The following is a 19,169-nucleotide window of genomic DNA, read 5'->3' on the forward strand; positions in this document are numbered from 1 at the left end:
TTTTATATTTATATAGTTTTAAATGTTACGATTATTTATCCGCCAGAGAGAGAAGACAGGGAAGAAACCACCATTTACCTTCCTATAGGCTGCTGTAGCCTACATATTTACTTAGTTGGTCATTCTATAGTTTTCATGGAATTTTAGTGGTAATTAAATATAATTTATTGAGAATCTATTAGAAATATTTTTACCAGGTCCATGTATTCTCAAATTAAAAAAAATTAGGGAGCGCCGCTCCTCCACATTTCGGCAGCACTCCATTCCTGCTATGAAGCATTCACAGCCAGTACTATAAAGCATTCAGTTAGTACTATGGAGCGTTCAGTCAGTATTTAGTCAGTACTTTGAAAAGCATTGCAATGTTGCTTTTTGTTCTATGTTGCTCTGTCTGTATGCTACGTCTTGCTTGTCCTATGTTGCTCTGCGTGTGCTCACTGCTCAATGATTGTCTATATTGTAATTGTTTTTAATAACCTGCGCAGGGACTGCGGTTTAAAATTAGCCGGCTGGCTAAAACCGGCACTTTTACTGAAACGTTGATTTAATGTGCACTGTCCCTGTAAAAATAAACTCAATGCTGACATGGGTCTGGAGACAAATTATAGAAATATAAAGCCCATCATCCACACATATTCTTTCACTGTGCATTTTGATACTTGGAATTGGTTTAAGAAAGACATTATGGAAGTGGACGTGTTAATTCCTATTGTCTGATCCTGCTGGCTCTCACACGACATAGCCACTGGCTGAGAGCGGAGGCTGGGGATGGAAAAGAGTGGGAGGGCATGGGGTGGTAGAGGGACTATGTGAGAAAGAAAATGATGCCTCCACCATCATGTGACAGGGGATCTCACATCACATCCTAATTGTAGTAGGATTGTCACAATACCAGTATACGTTGATACCACAAAACTCAATTTTCCATGGCAAAAAAGAAAACACGAAGCAGACTAAACTCTATGGTCCTCCGGAAATAAACAAATGTTACTCTTGGTGACAACAGAAGGCTGTGTGTTTGGAACATTAGCACTTTTGCTCAAAAAATAAGGCTGGCATTCAGTTCAAGTGCATTGCCCTTCACTTTTAAAGGTAATTTACAATTGGCTGACATCAAGTATTTACCATGAATGTGATCTCTGCGAATGTCAGGGAAATTATCTTTAATAGGTACATCGCTGGTTGCGCAGTGCTGCAACGGGCCTTTAAATGAATCCTGGCCGATGTCAGCTTCATGTTTTGTTTCCTAGCCATAATACTTCTGAGTGTTGCAATACTGGTATCGTGAAAACCCTCAAATGCAGGGATTGTTACGATGAGGCAAATGGGCATAGGTTCCAAGAATCCTGTCTATCTTCTCCCTCCTTGTGGGCAATGGATCCGTAAAATGGAGCAGGATTATTTGGCTAACGCCCTTGTGTGCAGTTGCTCTCCTTCTCCGAGTATTTCCCCATCCCTCTCTCTTTTTCCCCTCTTGGTATCAGGGGAAGGTTTATCTTCTTCTATCTTGACGCTTGGGCCTGTGAGGGGGCTGAGGCAGGGTCACGGGGAGGGAGGGGGGAACCATGACAGATAAAATCATGGTTCCCTGGGGACTTGTTTGGCCCCACACCCTATCCACCAAATGCCAAGGTGAACTCTTGTGTGCATGAGTTCGGATCCTACTACTGAAGCCCCCCTTCCCCCATGCATATGACAACACACTGATGCTGATGATGATGATAACAACACACACAGTCCTAGAGCTATGTATTCTGAAGGAGAACATAACATCCTATAACAGTCACTCTCTACACTTGTGGGTGACTCTTTAATCACACTTATGAAATTGGAGAAGGAATGCTTACACTCCGCTCTAGGTGGTCTTATTTCCGCCATGATAGAAAAGAGGAATGCTCAGATCCAGGCAGACAGGACGGGCAGGGACCAATACTCTCTCCTCTTCTCCAGACCAGGCTGCTTGTAGCGGGGCTCCTGTAGCACCCCTGTCCAACTTTATTAGGGCTCGTGGAGAGGGGATGAGTGCAGGGGCATGTGGCGTGCACTAATGAAGCAATAAAAGTCACCACGGGGGGTGGAGCTGGAGGGGAGGGGCCTGCAGGTTACCAGTGCCAAGGCAGGCGTTAATTGAGACGTCCCAATAACTCATATTACCTCCGTATTGCACACATCACAGAGCGAGAGCGAGATAATGGTGGGAGAGTTCCTCGGATCCTCCTCCATGGTAACAGGTTCTGCGTCCCATATGGCACCCATTTGGGCCTTGGTCAAAAGTAGTGCACTATTTAGAGAATACCCACTGTGCACATCAGATTATTTCAACATCAATTATTGGATAATATTTGGTTGAGACATTGATCAATGAGATTCCAACCTATATTCACCCACTCAAAAAGACAGCCAAAAGTTGAATTTCCAATCTGTTATCAGTATGCATTCAACCATCTAAAAGCACAACAAAATTCCAATAGAAAAACAAAGGTGGTGGGGGCTTGCTGAGTTTTTCTCCGCAAATATAGGAGTAATAATGGGCAAGTTTACACATTTTATGGGGGGGGGGTCAGGGAATGCTGCAGCACCCTCAGCACCCCTACTTCCTGCGGCTATGCCTGCGACAACCTATGAATGCTGCTGTGTCTTGAACATGCATGCTTTATATGATTACACCAGAATAAATGTATAGTCAGGGGCGTCATGCACCCATTATCTTAGAGGGGGCACGATGTACGTGAGGGTGGAGGGCATTTTTCAAACAATCTAGAATCATATTCATTATGTCTAATTGTATATTTTCTGCATAGGTTATCTAAGCATACTTATTTACCTGTTCAATTGTCATTTTAATGAGGGTGTCATTTTGACTGTTATAAATCACACATCTCAATATACTGCACTAACATGCCTAGGATATTACATCCAAATTGCAACGCAGTACATGGAATCAAAACACGTCAATGCAGGTGCATATTATGGCATGATATTTACACTGGAAAAAAACATGAAGGCAACTTGTAAAGTGTTTAGTCACATGTTTCATGAGCTGAAATAAAAGATCCCAGAAATGTTCCATAAGCACAAAAAGCTTATTTATCTAAAATTCACCAGCCCCATCCCTCAGATTTTTACTGAACCACAGGTGGAAAAGCCACTTTGTTATTTTTTCTACTGCAGATTACCGCTTTAAAAGTAATCAAGTTTTTTTTAAAGTATCTGTAATCTGATTACAATATTTTAGCTGGTAACGTAACGGATTACAGTTGCATTGTTTTTGTTATCCGTTTAAAAAAAAAAATCTGTTACTGCCCAACCCTGTATATTAAATATATTGAACAAAAATAAAATGTAACATGTAAAGTGTTGGTCCCATGTTTCATGAGCTGAAATAAAAGATCCCAGAAATGTTCCATATGCCCAAAAAGTTTTGTGCACAAATTTGTTTACATCTCTGTTAGAGAGCATGTCTCCTTGCCAAGATAAACCATCCACCTGACAGGTGTGGCATATCAAGAAGCTGATTAAACAGCATGATCATTACACAGGTGCACTTTGTGTTGGGGACAAAAGGCCACTCTAAAATGTGCAGTTTTGTGACACAACACACAGATGTTTTAAGGGAGCGCGCAGTTGGAATGCTGACTGCAGGAATGTTCACCAGAGCTGTTGCCAGATAATTGAATGTTCATTTCTCTACCAATGTTGTTGTAGAGAATTTGGCTGCATGTGCAACCGGCCTCACAACCGCAGACCACGTGTATGGCGTCGGGTGGGCGAGTGGTTTGCTGATGTCAACGTTGTACACAGAGTGCCCCATGGTGGCGGTGGGGTTATGTATGGGCAGGCATAAGCTACGAAGAATGAACACAATTGCATTTTATCAATGGCAATTTGAATGCACAGAGATACCTTCACGAGATCCTGAGGTCCATTGTCGTGCCATCACCTCATGTTTCAGCATGATAATACACGGCCCAATGTCACAAGGGTCTGTACATAATTCCTGGAAGCTGAAAATGTCCGAGTTTCATGGCCTGCATACTCACCAGACATGTCACCCATTGAGCATGTTTGGGATGCTCTGGATTGACGTGTACGACAGCTTGTTCCAGTTCCAGCCAATATCCAGCAACTTCGCACAGCCATTGAAGAGGAGTGGGACAACATTCCACAGGAAACAATCAACATGCAATGGAGATGTGTCACTACTGACTGGTTTTCTGATCCACGCCCCTACCTTTTTAAAAAGGGTATCTGTGACCAACAGATGCATATCTGTATTCCCAGTCATGTGAAATCCATAGATCAGGCCCTAATGAATTTATTTAAATTGATTGATTTCGTTATAGGAACTGTAACTCAGTAAAATATTTGAATGTGTTGCGTTTATATGTTTGTTCAGTACAATACACAAATATCATGATATTATCATAAGGTGTCAGATTACATTTAAACCAAGTATTTTTCTGCCTATCCAAGCATACCTCTTGAGATGTCTGTATCCTCCTGACTGGTGGTTATTTTTTTAAAGAAACTAAATATGCTTCTCTGCTAAAATCTGGGTAAATTATTTGAAAGGAATGCAAGTCTTGTTCAGTACATTTAATAATTGCTTGCTTTCCTAAAATCTAGCAACCTTGCCAGCAGGTATGCCAGCAAAGATTGTTAGACAAACTACTCTAACTTTGATAGCCTGAAATGGCTTAGTAGCTAATTGTGGTTGGGAGATACTTTTCTATAAACTCAACAAAAAAAGAAATGTCCTCTCACTGTCAAATGCGTTTATTTTCAGCAAACTTAACAGCTGTAAATATTTGGATGAACATAACAACATTCAACAACTGAGGCATGAACTGAACAAGTTCCACAGACATTTGACTAACAGAAATGGAATAATGTGTCCCTGAACAAATGGGGGGTCAAAATCAAAAGTAACAGTCAGTATCTGGTGTGGCCACCGGCTGCAGTGCATCTCCTCCTCATGGACTACACCAGATTTGCCAGTTCTTGCCTTGAGATGTTACCCCACTCTTCCACCAAGGCACCTACAAGTTCCCAGACATTTCTGGGGGTAATGGCCCTAGCCCTTACCCTCCGATCCAACAGGTCTCAGACGTACTCAATGGGATTGAGATCCAGGCTCTTTGCTGGCCATGGCAGAACACTGACATTCCTGTCTTGCAGGAAATCACACACAGAACGAGCAGTATGGCTGGTGGAATTGTCATGCTGGAGGGTCATGTCAGGATGAGCCTGCAGGAAGGGTACCACATGAGGGAGGATGTCTTCCCTGTAACGCATAGCATTGAGATTGCCTGCAATGACAACAAGCTCAGTCCGATGATGCTGTGACACACCGCCCCAGACAATGACGGACCATCCACCTCCAAATCGATCCCGCAGCAGAGTACAGGCCTTGGTGTAATGCTCATTCCTTCGACGATAAACGCGAATCCGACCCTCACCCCTGGTGAGACAAAACCGCGACTCGTCAGTGAAGAGCACTTTTGCCAGTCCTGTCTGGTCCAGCGATGGTGGGTTTGTGCCCATAGGCGACGTTGTTGCCGGTGATGTCTGGTGAGGACCTGCCTTACAACAGGCCTACAAGCCCTCAGTCCAGCCTCTCTAAGCCTATTGCGGACAGTCTGAGCACTGATGGGGGGATTGTGTGTTCCTGGTGTAACTCGGGCAGTTGTTGTTGCCATCCTGTACCTGTCCCGCAGGTGTGATGTTTGGATGTACCGATCCTGTGCAAGTGTTGTTACACGTGGTCTGCCACTGCGAGGACGATCAGCTGTCCGTCCTGTCTCCCTGTCGCTCTGTTTTAGGCATCTCACAGTACAGACATTGCAATTTATTGCCCTGGCCACATCTGCAGTCCTCATGCCTCCTTGCAGCATGCCTAAGGCACATTCACGCAGATGAGCAGGGACCCTGGGCATCTTAATGTTTGTGTTTTTCAGAGTCAGTAGAAAGGCCTCTTTAGTGTCCTAAGTTTTCATAACTGTGACCTTAATTGCCTACCGTCTTTAAGCTGTTGGTGTCTTAACAACCGTTCCACAGGTGCATGTTCATTAATTGTTTATGGTTCATTGAACAAGCATGGGAAACAGTGTTTAAACCCTTTACAATGAAGATCTGTGAAGTTATTTGGATTTTTACAAATTATCTTTGAAAGACAGGGTCCTGAAAAAGGGACGTTTCTTTTTTTGCTGAGTTTATATAGTGTGTGGACACCCCTTCAAATTAGTGAATTTGGCTATTTCAGGCACATCCGTTGCTGACAGGTGTATAAAATTAGTAGATTGGCAGTAGAATGGCCTTACTGAAGAGCTCAGCTACTTTCAATGTGGCACCGCCATAGGATGCCACCTTTCCAACAAGTCAGTTGGTCAAATTTCTGCCCTGCTAGAGCTGCCCGGGTCAACTGTAAGTGCTGTTATTGTGATGTGGAAACGTCTAGGAGCAACAACGGCTCAGCCGCGTAGTGGTAGGCCACACAAGCTTACAGAACGGGACCGCCGAGTGCTGAAGCACGTAGCACGTAAAAATTGTCTGTTTCCAACTTTGTGGCAACAGTTTGGGGATGGTGCTTTCCTGTTCAGCATGACAATGTCCCCTGCACAAAGTAGGGTCCATACAGAAATGGTTTGTCAAGATCTGTGTGGAAGAACTTGACTGGCCTTCACAGAGCACTGACCTCAACCATTTCAAACACCTTTGGGATGAATTGGAACGCAGACTGCGAGCCAGACCTAATCGCCCAACATCAGTGTCCAACCTCACTAATGCTCTTGTGGCTGAATGGAAACAAGTCCCCGCAGAAATGTTCCAACATCTAGTGGAAAGCCTTCCCAGAAGAGGCTAAGAGTGAGTGCTAAGAACCTTGGCGTGATCCTGGACAACACCCTGTCGTTCTCAACTAACATCAAGGCGGTGACCCGTTCCTGTAGGTTCATGCTCTACAACATTCGCAGAGTACGACCCTGCCTCACACAGGAAGCGGCGCAGGTCCTAATCCAGGCACTTGTCATCTCCCGTCTGGATTACTGCAACTCGCTGTTGGCTGGGCTCCCTGCCCGTGCCATTAAACCCCTACAACTCATCCAGAACGCTGCAGCCCGTCTGGTGTTCAACCTTCCCAAGTTCTCTCACGTCACCCCGCTCCTCCGCTCTCTCCACTGGCTTCCAGTTGAAGCTCGCATCCGCTACAAGACCATGGTGCTTGCCTACGGAGCTGTGAGGGGAACGGCACCTCCGTACCTTCAGGCTCTGATCAGGCCCTACACCCAAACAAGGGCACTGCGTTCATCCACCTCTGGCCTGCTCGCCTCCCTACCTCTGAGGAAGTACAGTTCCCGCTCAGCCCAGTCAAAACTGTTCGCTGCTCTGGCACCCCAATGGTGGAACAAACTCCCTCACGACGCCAGGTCAGCGGAGTCAATCACCACCTTCCGGAGACACCTGAAACCCCACCTCTTTAAGGAATACCTAGGATAGGATAAAGTAATCCTTCTAACCCCCCCCCCCCCTTAAAAGATTTAGATGCACTATTGTAAAGTGGTTGTTCCACTGGATATCATAAGGTGAATGCACCAATTTGTAAGTCGCTCTGGATAAGAGCGTCTGCTAAATGACTTAAATGTAATGTAAATGTAAGAGGCTGTTATAGCAGCAAAGGGGGGACCATATTAATGCCCATGATTTTGGAATGAGATGTTCGACGAGCAGGTGTCCACATACTTTTTTCCATTTCCATTTTATTTATTCATCGAGAAGGAATCAATAGGCTACAAAGCTAGATCAAATTAATTTAGCAAAGATACCTCCTTTGAGTTCTGCCCATCACCGGCAGCTAAAATCAATTTAAATGCTGTGTGTCACTCTACACACTCTCTTTTGTTCTGTGGTGCACCTTAGAAGGACAAACTTACTGGGGAGAATAGGGGGGGGGGTACTCTCTGCATTGTACAGTCAATGTGCCCCCTCCGCAAAATACAGCTGACAGATATTTTTATAAATAATTATGAAAAACCTGGGAATAAAAATGAAGTTTAGTAAAAAGAAATTACAAGACAAATCAGAGGGGGCACGTGCTCTTGTGCACCCTATGGGCAAGATGCATCTGTGTATAGTTACAGTAGCCTCAAAATGTGGCTGTGGATGTGTTACTCATTTTAAGGTTGAATATCACATTAGTTTGTAAGATAGCCTTAACTTGGGCATCCCAAGTGGCGCAGCCGCCTAAGGCACTGAATCGCAGTGCTAGAGGCATCACCTCATCTCAGTACTAGAGGCGTCACTTATGACCCGGGTTCGATCCCAGAAGGTATCACTACCGGCCGTGATCGGGAGTCCCATAGGGTGACGCACAATTGGCCCAGTGTCGTCTGGGTTAGGGGAGGGTTTGGCCAGTGGGGCTTTACTTGGCTCATTGTGCTCTAGGGACTTCTTGTGGCGGGCCGGGCGCCTCTAGGCTGACCTCGGTAGTCAGGTGAAAAGTGTTTCCTCCGGCACATTGGTGCGGCTGGCTTCTGGGTTAAGCAGGCGGGTGTTATTAAGAAGCGCGGTTTGGCGAGTAATGTTTCGGGGGACGCATGACTCGACCTATGTACATATATTTTTAAAAAAAGATCACCTTAACTTTAGGCTATTTACTGTACTACAAAAGTAATATCCAATTGTGTTTGGTTGACAATGCAACTAAATATCAACATTTAAAGGAGATATTTACATCTCAGCCCATTCTTTAACTTTTGGTCGAGTTGGAGACGTGAATCCAACACATAATTAATAGGCTATTTATTGTATTTCAATCTCGAGACATGAATCCAAAACATCAATTATTAATTTGGAATTTAAAAAAATACTGGAAATAAAGCCAGACTAATCAGTGACACAGATGGAACAATCCACACAGAACATGAATCTCCTTGAAATGTTTATATTAGGTTGCGTTGACAACTAAACACATAATTCAATATCACTACATGTTATTAAATTTGAAATCAACTGGAGCTTGAAACCCTAGGCTTATTGTATTGTTCATTTTTTTATTTTGGGTTGAATTGAAACAATAGCTGTTGATGACTTTGTAAATGCTATAGGCTTAAATAGCATTATTGATTATACAGTATATGAGTGATAAAGTATGGGCACATTTAATTTGCTTTGTTAAACCTACCCTTTGGAGTGACTTCGATAGCAACAATGAATCTATTTTCCTTTTTATTCGAGATCCATTCTCAACAATCGTTCCCACGATAGCACATTGGTGATAGTCAGTGACAAATATCCTAGCTAAGCTGGGCTTGGTTCAAATCCTTGATGGGAAACCAAAGGGTAACTGTAGATAGATTAATTATCCAGTAGGAGGTACTGCACAGCCTGTTTTTTTCTCATAGTGGATATAATGTTGAAGATCTGACGTTTTAAAGGTACTAATTAAACATTTTATACAAGATTTGTCTTTGTTGATATTTGGTTACCTTGATGACATAATCCTGTGGTTTAAATTTTACCCTCAAAAGAACAGTTTACACTGATTACTTTTTTGAAACCCAATGTATTTTCCATGTCACAATACGTTGACAAATGACGTTGAAACAATGTTGATTCAACCAGTTTGTGCCAAGTTGGTAGGAAGTGATTTCAGATGCAGCCACATTCACATTTTTCAGCTGCATCAAAGAGGTCCCTCTTCTAGTGGTCCCCTAGGACAGTCAGTCAGGTCAATGTCAGTCCTGTGTTGTGTTGTGTCGTCTCAGGCCATCCACTCCCATCTGTGAGCTGCTGGAGCACAAGTACGCCCAGCACTGGTTAGAGGAGCAGCAGGCCAAGAAGAGAGCCCTGGAGGAGAGGCAGCTCAACTTGGTGAGATTTGGGGACGAGTGGAGAGGAAAGGAGAGGAGGCTGGTTTAAAGGTAGCCAGGAGCAGTGTTCTCCCGGGTTTGGGTCAATTCCGTTTTCAATTCAGGGGGTGGATTCTGAAATTGCTTATTGCTTCCTATGAGCATTTTTCCATTCATGAATTGAATGTCTATTTACTTCCTGAATTTACTTTATTGAAAACTGAATTGAGCCCAACTCATATGCACTCTGAATCCTGAAGACTGGCACGCAAGGAAGGGGTTATATTTGTATAATTTTATATAACCTGTTTTGGAGAAGGTATTACCAGCAATAGTAGTAAGTCGTACTTGTAGTGGTGGTAGAATAAGTATTTATATGTATGTCCATTTCTCTTCTGGCGTGGCTATCCTTGCAGCCTAAGCTGGGCCGCATCCAGGAGACACGGACAACTCTGTTGAGGAAGAGTCGGCCCATGCCTGAGTCCACCCCGCTGTGGAAGCTTCCCCGCTTCCAGCAGGTAAAAGCCCAGTACAGTAACACCAGAGCACAGCTACAGGGTCACCAACACTCCAGCCTAGACAGCCTAACCAGTATTATTGTAGTTGTTCTATTACCGTGCGTGCGTGTGTGTGTGTGTGAGTGAGAGAGGTGTATCCTGGTCTGCTGAAGGCATTTCTACACACAGTCCATAGGGAATCAGTGAGGAATGGAAGGCAAAATAGGGAAGGGGAGCAGAATAAAGAATAGACTGCCTTAGGGAATGTTTATAGTCAAATTTAAGATTTCCTCCCCTTCATTTACAACACACAGGCACACGTAGACCCACACACCCTCAGTGATCCCCCTCGCTCACCTACTTCATGGCTAGCACAGGCCTCCAATTAAATCAAAAGTGATGTGTTTTTATTGGTGTTTTACACTGACAAGTGGGCTATCATTGTGACGGCTCTACCTGTCAGCGAGGCAATGAAAATACTCCATTGACAATGGCCACTGCTTCCAATTATGGGGGAATCAGCCTCCTGCCACGCTCACAATCTGCGCACACACACACACAGTCTTCCCTACCTAACTTTACTTCCCCAATCTTTTCCCATTCCTGCATATATATTTTTGGTGGAAATTACACACAAAATGGGGTGGCGTGCTGCCTGGTGGCGAGGTCTGCATTCTATGCCTGTCAGCTTTAATGAGGCGATTTAAGGTTTATTTTGGCGGCATGCGCACCACTAAAGTCTTTCTTGTCTGACAGCTGACGGTGAAAGGCGAATGTTAACCTTATAAAATACTTAACAATCCTCAGTATTTTCTGTCAAGTAGCATTTCTGATTGCTCTGGGTTCGACATTTGCATCCCTGACTTTTCCGGCGTGATCCGAGTTTCATCTGCTCATCATTTGTTTGTTTGTGTTGTCATTTTTCTTTTGCTTCTCTCAATTCTATCTTTGTTGAATCGCTTGTTTTTTCTTCCCTGTTTCAATAAGATACTATGGTTCCACAGGATACATGATTTCTTACCAAACAAAGACAACATAACAAACAAGTAAATATTTAAATAAACAAATGACACACAGGCAAAGTTACACTGTGCTTTTTTCTTACTTGTAGATTTGATAAGGGAACTGATTGATAGGAACTGTTTTCTCTGTATTTGAAGCATCCTACAAGCGATTTGCAACATGTCAAACGTAAGAAAAAAGTGTGTACTTGCAGGATTAAATGGCACTCCATATCTGAGAACAACTTTTATTCCAAATTCTAAACGTATTTTATACAGTACTCTTCCACAATCCACACACAGAAATCTAAATGACTGGAGGAAAGAGTGAGAAGAGCCAGTGGAGATGCATTAGATGTGCTCCTCAAACTCTCCATCACATCTTTCAGTGGGTTTACTCACACATTGGAGTTAATCCACATGGCAGGTCGCTTTCATTTTGTTTCCAGTGTTGAGCCCTATCTGGCAGGATGGATTGATCGAAGAGCCCAGAGTCATATCTATGTATACACAAGACTTTCCTACATATCTCTATATAAAACATTGCCATATAAGACTGGGCCAAGTCAAACTCACCATAACATATCTCTATGTAAATCTGGTCAAACTAACCATGTCATATCTCTTTACAAGCCAAACTCACCATCACTGTTCGTCTCTTATCTGCAGGTTGGCCCAGCTCTGGACACCTTCCGGGATCCATATGCTAGAAAGAAGGCCTTCAATGCACACTTCTCAGACTCAGTGGCACGGACAGGACAGCTGGGCCAGGGAACCTACACTGTGGGCTAAAACATACATAGAGAAGAGTCTATGTAGTAACTGCTTGGGTAGGGAGTAGGGGGCAAAGTCTTATTTTCCAACCGGCCTTAATCAAATTGCTCTCAGATGCAATCAACCTATATGTATTACTGATACTGACAATATTATTATCATGGGATTTTACTGATTTCTAAAACTCCTCAATTACAGATTGGCAAAAAACAAACAGATATTGTACTTCTGGCCAGACTTACACTGTTACCACCACAAGGGTTTGTAATATAATGTTTGTAGACTACACTACTCTTTAACTCAGCGAGAAGGTAAAGTACAAAACACTCAAATGGTATGAATATGTGTTCCAGGAAAAATAAAGGAAAAATATTTTAAGTTATTAAAATATGCTAATATTGCTTCACTTTTCACTGTTTGTTATTAGGTCATAGCTTGGCTATAAATCATTTTCTCGGGTTGTGTTCCGAGTATAAAACATTTAATGAAAAAGTCAGACTGATTTAGAGTCATTTATTTCAATAAATTCATATATTCTATTTGTTTGTTTGCCTACATAGAAAATAATGTTTTCTATGTTCATTAGCATAATATAAGGAAAACCACAACCTATACATATGGTACAATACTATATGTATACTGAACAAAAAAGCAACAATTTCATCGATTTTACTGATTTACTGTACATGTAAGGAAATCAGTAAATTGAAAAAAATTAAATAGGCCCTAATCTATAGATTTAATGACTGGGCAGTGGCGCAGCCATGGGTGGGCCTGGAAAAAATCAGAATGAGTTTTTCCACACAAAAGGGCTTTATTACAGACAGACATACAGCTCAGTTTCATCAGCTGTACGGCTGGCTGGTCTCAGACAATCCCGCAGGTGAAGAAGCTGGATGTGGAGGTCCTGGGCTGGCGTGGTTACATGTGGTCTGCGGTTTTGAGGCTGGTTGGAAGTACAGCCATATTCTCTAAAACAACATAAAACGGCTTATGGTAGAGAAATGAACATTACATTCTCTGGCAACAGCTCTGGTGGACATTCCTGCAGTCAGCATGCCAATTGCACACTCCTTCAAAACTTGAGACATCTGTGGCATTGTGTTATTTCAGCTCATGAAACATGGGACCAACACTTTTACATGTTGCGTATTTATTTTTGTTCAGTACATATACCTGACACTCCCAAACTCACTCCACAGCAACCCCAGTAGATGAGCTGAGCACAACTGCAGATCACAGCACCATTATAAAGGGCGTCACGCTGATTGCTAAGCCATACCGCTTTCTCCCGAGCCAGCTCATACCAAGATGAGAAACTTGGGACCTCTGCCTCACAAATACACATGACAGGCCTCCTGAAGCATTCTAACCTGTTGCGCTACTGCAGGCTAAGGAGTGAGTTTCATAGATCCTCATCTGCTACATCTCCTTAAATATCAGACTGGGAGGAACTGACATACATGCCCCCCCCATTTTACCTACACCTAACATGCCAATTCAACAAATATGAATATGTAAACATTGAAATACATATTTCTGCAGTGGCAAGAAGTGAAAACATAAACAACCCTGTTAGACATGGATTACCAAGGAAAAGGTACATCTAGGTTACCAGAGGACTATTGCCAGCGTTGGTAAAGATGTAATGAATCAGTGTGGAAAATATCTGTACGGAGATATAATTTATTATGCCCAGGCCAAATATCTGTATCATATTTACAGTAATGAGGAGTGAGATGAAACAGGGTGGTAGTGGTTGAATCCACCCTTCCCCCCCACTCCTCCTCCCCTCAGTTATCACCAAAAACTCTCTGAGCCAATGGGCTCAGGGCATTGTGGAAGACTGTTAGAGACACCTTTAAAAGCTGACAATTGTGCTTTAGTTGTGAACAGGGTCACTAGGGGACTTTGTCTATTATTTTCTGTTTTCTTGGGGGCCACAACATCACCCATATACAGTACCAGTAAGCCCATCATGTTTGTTCGTGTCGTCAGAGTCTCCCGGTTTCCTCAAAGGCAGGACGTGACTGCAGACTGCATGGACCTTAAGACTGGTGCTGAAATGAACTCGCTAACTGGTTGAGGTCCTTCCCTTACATGGGGAAGTTTACTCTACAAAACATGTGGATTTAGGCTATTATTAAACTAGGATACTTTTTGGGGGGGGGGGAGAATAGCCTACAGTGTCGTTTTCAGAACATAAACATATATTTCTACAGACACGCTGCAGTTAAACGGGTAGGCCTAATGACGGAAAGTGGATAAAAACAAATTGCCTGGTCAAAGTTGTTTTGGGATTTTCCAACTGGACAGTTGACTTGGTCTCAAATTGTAGTTTAAAAGTACGAAATTACCCAGTTGCCCTGTTCATATTTATATTTATCATGGAGGTCTCCACAAACGGGTCGAGTTTTGGTGTTGACTCTCTGCTGTCTCACAGACCAGCAAGCCTACATATTTTGAAAGCAGAAAGTTCGATCGAAAAATGCGGGTGTCCACTGGAGTTAAGCCCGAGGTCCGTCCTGGAAAGCGGCTGCTCATCTCCTCTCTCCCCGCGACCGGAATCTGTCGAAGATGCAATACACAGACATGATTTTGCACTGGAGTCCTCGCTACAGCATGGGCAACTGCCCCAGCCACGGACAGTCGCATCATCTTTTCTTATTCGGGATATTCTTGCAGACTGTAACAAACCACTTGCAGCATGTGCCCCATACAAGAGTCATGAACATCCCATGCCAGACTCCGAGCATTTTGAGTCCAAAATAGCGGACGACTTTATGGATAAAATCGACAGCAACTCGTCCTCGGACAATGAATACAAAGGTAAGCTTTATTACTTGACAGTCCGTAAAACAAGTTGACAGTGAGTAAATCGCTCATATAGACGGCTGTTTTAAGAATTGTCAAATTATGATAGGCCTATAAATAGCCGAATGTCTTATAAATTAAAGAAAAAAAACGTTAATTAAAAAAACTAGGCTATCATATTAGTTCATCAATTATATGAAGGCATTAGGCATATAGCCCAATACCCTTGGTTTGTAGGCCTACTTTCAATACATTAGTATTTATATTGAGAGAAAATAAAATTGCGCGCCCCTTTAACTGCCTTTAAAGCCACTTATTTTGAAAATGCAAACAGAAAAAGTCCAAGTATAGTCCTATCTGATGATTTGTTCAATAAGGCCTTTAAGCGTAAACAATGTATTCAGCGTGGTTAATTGACTATGGCTGCAGCTAACATAAATATGATAATAATAATGTAATTTGACTAGGACTATTATAGGCCACTTTAATATTATAGACCGTTCCTTATTTGTGATCAACCTGAAAGTGTGCGTCAAACCATCATCTCATCCTTACATTGACCAATATAAATGCCTATGATGACTGGTTTTCATTGCATGGATGAGTGGTGTTTCGTATATCAGATTGTCTCTCTCTCTCTAGTTGGTTTATCTTCCACCGATACATCCAATTGTTCGGGGTTTGGGTGCAATTTGTCTACCTGATAATCAGATTTGTAACCCGAGGATCTTGTCAGCTCTATATTTCGGATTTATCCACGGTCCTGTTAAGTCGCGCCAGTCAGTTGACTGGTTTCCATCCCTTGTGGATCAATTAACTGGATTATTGTACTCCCTGAGAATCAGATCAGCCCATATAAAAACCAGTTTTCGCGCTTCACATATCCACTGTGCAATAACCATGGAAACAACCGAGATATTTTATGTGGCAGTTATAGCCCTTGAAATCCCTGTCCAATCATAAATAACCAAGATTGTAGGCTAACCGGAAAATGTGCAGATCACAATTCTATCCTTTATGATTCTGGTTATATTTTGGTTATGTATCTAATTGTAAATACATGTTCATGAATTTTAGCGCGAGACCGTGACATGGACAGCAGCAGGGACAGTCCGTCGTCTCGGCTGAAGAAGCCCCGGAAAGCTCGAACCGCTTTCAGTGATCACCAGCTGGCCCAGCTCGAGCGCAGCTTCGAACGGCAGAAATATCTGAGTGTGCAGGACAGAATGGAGTTGGCAGCTTCGCTCAACCTCAGCGACACTCAGGTCAAAACTTGGTACCAGAACAGACGGTGAGTTGCAAGACAGATCGAAACCGTAATTTGTAGTTAATGTAAGTAGGCCTAGTTATTGGATTCAGCCACTCAAAAATATGTTATTACAAACATATAGTTTTGTCTAAGTCCTCTAAGTCCGTTGTGAAGAAATTACAAGTACCACAATTACGGACAACACATGAATACATGCATAATCAATTACTGCATTCTGTATCAATAATTGAAGTGCCGTGCTGTTATTACACAATTGCTATAATTATTATTTACCCCAAAAATGGCTGTCAACTGTGAGGAGATTTGACATTTTCCCCTAATGTAGCTACATTGTTTATTTAATAAACAGGCCTGTTGGGTGAGTAAAGTAGGCCTATGAAAAATTCTGGGCTACATCCAATTCTATTTCCTCCTGCTTGTTATAATAGCAGATAACGATGGCCAAATAAATAGCTTAATTTTTTTCTCTAAACCCTAATTTTCCTTTTAGAACGAAATGGAAGCGACAGACCGCGGTTGGACTGGAATTGTTGGCCGAAGCTGGCAACTACTCGACTCTTCAAAGAATGTTTCCCTCGCCATATTTTTACTCACAAAGTCTGGTTTCGAACCTAGATACCACAGCGGGCTTATATCTGTACAGAGGACCCTCGGCACCACCACCTATCCAGCGTCCGCTGTTTCCACGAATCCCCCTCCATGGTCTTCAGGGAGGCGGGGAGCCGCTCTCCTCTCTATCTGGGGTCCTCCCTCGACCTACACATCGATGAACGGACATAGCTGTCAGCACCCACGCAAGCTCCTCGCTGACAAACAAATGGGACTGCACATGAACAAAATTACATGACTTTGAAAGTCAAAACTTTTATTTGGGTCGATATTTGTGAAATGTAGTGAACTGTTTGGCTTAGGGGAAAATATGACAAACATCTTTGTAGGCCAATGTGTAGGCTAATTGAACATTGTGTGTTTCAGAGCGGGCTTTCATATTTTTTTTAGGCTGACGAAAAGGCTCTTTCATCAACGTGAAATTATTGGATTGAGGCCAAAATGCTATTTTGTGTTAGCACAAATTTGGGTCTGGATCAAATTTGTATTGCTGAAATTCTGCGTTAGAGCTGGCAAAGGCAATCTTCCCACATTTGTGTATACTGCATCCACGATAAACGCTGCATGTCGGCCCCCATCGGAAATGAGCTTTTCGATCGCGCAATCTGTAACGCTTAAACGATAGATTGAAGAGCCCTGTTATTCTCTAAAAACAAAAATAACAAAAATAAACACGTGGTTACAGCCTATGTTTATAACAATATATATGTCCATGATATTTGCAAATAATGGAGATGTGGGGGCCTACGTTCCAGATTTATCTTTAGCATTTAATTCAATATGACATTACTTTTTCGTTCCGCTCAAATTGGACGACCAATATTGGGCATGGGGCAACAGTGAAACTTTTTGAAGATGAAAGATGTAGCCTAATTTGAAATTGTTCGCGCAATGTCATCTGGTTGTTTCAAGGTATCCTATCCCAGTTAAAGCCAAAACAAGGGGATGTATTTACGTTTTTTAAATGTATAAATACGTTCTACAAAAATTACCCTTCACTCAAAATATGTGGTCGAAAGAAGATTTAGTACAGTTAGTCTAGACTGAGTTTTTATTTTATTAGGCCTGTTTAACTTTTATTTTGACAGGGAGTCATGTTAGCCAATCAATGGGCACAGAATTGCACACTGGCCTCTATACGGTTAAAATTAAATTAAGGAATCATTAGAAATGAAAGCAAAACGTGGCCTAGGGTGGTCTAGCCGCTGCCTCTGGTACACAAAACAACCCCAGATAGGTGCTGTTAAATGTGTTGTTTTACATGGTCAGCCATAGTAGTAGGAGGCCCTGGAGCAAATTAGCGTTTAGTGCCTTGCTCAAGGGCACAGAATATTTTTCATCTTGTCGCTCGGATATTTGAACCAGCAACCTTCCGCTTCAGCACACTCTCCTCTTTCATCTCTAAACATACAACTAAATGTTCTTTAATAAAGGCCCAATGCAGTCAAAAACATATCTTTTGTTTTATATATATATACACTATGTTGGAATAATACTGTGAAATTGTGAAAATGATACAGCCCTTTTATTGTAAGCCAAATTAAGTGGGAACGGTCAGAAATGGTGTGTTGACAAACGTAACTCTTAAAATATAGCCTACATGTAAAATAAAAATATGAAGGTGAATTCGACAATTAGCTGTCAAATTAATATCAGATTTGGTCAAAATTGATGTTTTGCAGAAGGCTACCTATAGCCTGCATTTTACACTTGATTTAAGTTGCAAAATCTAATTCCAATCAAGTGTTCATATCTAAAATGCACTTGGTTGAGAGCTGAAACTTCACAAAATTCTTGTTCATTTCTAAACCACACAGAGAATTAAAGTAATCCCTTAGAAATACAGTTGAAGTCAGAAGTTTACATACACTAAGGTTGGTGTCTTTAAAAGTCGTTTTTCAACCACTCCACACATTTCTTGTTAAACTATAGTTTTGGCAAGTCAGTTAGGACATCTACTTTGTGCATGACACAAGTAATTTTTCCAACAATTGTTTACAAACCGAATATTTCACTTATAATTCACTGTATCACAATTCCAGTGGGTCAGAAGTTTACATACACTGAGTTGACTGTGCCTTTAAACAGCTTGGAAAATTCCAGAAAATTATGTAATGGCTTTAGAAGCTTCTGATAGGCTAACTGACATCATTTGAGTCAATTGGAGGTGTACCTGTGGATGTATTTCAAGGCCTACCTTCAAACTCAGTGCCTCTTTGCTTGATATCATGGGAAAATCAGCTAAGACCTCAGAAAAAAATTGGAGACCTCCACAAGTCTGGTTCATCCTTGGGAGCAATTTCCAAACGCCTGAAGGTACCACGTTGATCTGTACAAACAATAGTGTGCAAGTATAAAC

The 19,169-nt window shown here is 42.2% G+C and overlaps 2 protein-coding genes across 2 annotated transcripts in view; both read left to right on the plus strand.

Moving 5' to 3' along the window:
- The window catches only part of cfap77 (cilia and flagella associated protein 77), a 55,694-nt gene extending 43,350 nt beyond the window's left edge, over window positions 1-12,344 (plus strand). The window contains exons 4-6 of the mRNA XM_039003489.1: window positions 9,762-9,867; window positions 10,262-10,363; window positions 12,013-12,344. Of these exons, the coding sequence (XP_038859417.1) occupies window positions 9,762-9,867; window positions 10,262-10,363; window positions 12,013-12,135 (331 nt within the window). The 3' untranslated portion in view covers window positions 12,136-12,344. The remainder of the gene's footprint in view (window positions 1-9,761; window positions 9,868-10,261; window positions 10,364-12,012) is intronic.
- Window positions 12,345-14,504: 2,160 nt separating this feature from the next.
- barhl1a (BarH-like homeobox 1a) lies at window positions 14,505-16,971 on the plus strand. The gene is made up of 3 exons (XM_039003500.1): window positions 14,505-14,946; window positions 16,009-16,222; window positions 16,692-16,971. The coding sequence occupies exons 1-3, from the start codon at window positions 14,505-14,507 to the stop codon at window positions 16,969-16,971; spliced, it is 936 nt and encodes a 311-aa protein (XP_038859428.1).
- The last annotated feature ends 2,198 nt before the right edge of the window (window positions 16,972-19,169 follow it).

Source organism: Salvelinus namaycush, chromosome 1 (assembly GCF_016432855.1).
Source record: "Salvelinus namaycush isolate Seneca chromosome 1, SaNama_1.0, whole genome shotgun sequence".
Classification (NCBI taxonomy): domain Eukaryota; kingdom Metazoa; phylum Chordata; class Actinopteri; order Salmoniformes; family Salmonidae; genus Salvelinus; species Salvelinus namaycush.

Excerpts from the sequence above, each read along its gene's own strand:
- barhl1a (XM_039003500.1), top strand. The coding sequence starts at position 14,505 with ATGGAGGTCTCCACAAACGGGTCGAGTTTTGGTGTTGACTCTCTGCTG. Across the intron at positions 14,947-16,008 it reads CTCGGACAATGAATACAAAG|CGCGAGACCGTGACATGGAC; the intron begins GTAAGCTTTATT and ends CATGAATTTTAG. Across the intron at positions 16,223-16,691 it reads ACTTGGTACCAGAACAGACG|AACGAAATGGAAGCGACAGA; the intron begins GTGAGTTGCAAG and ends TTTTCCTTTTAG.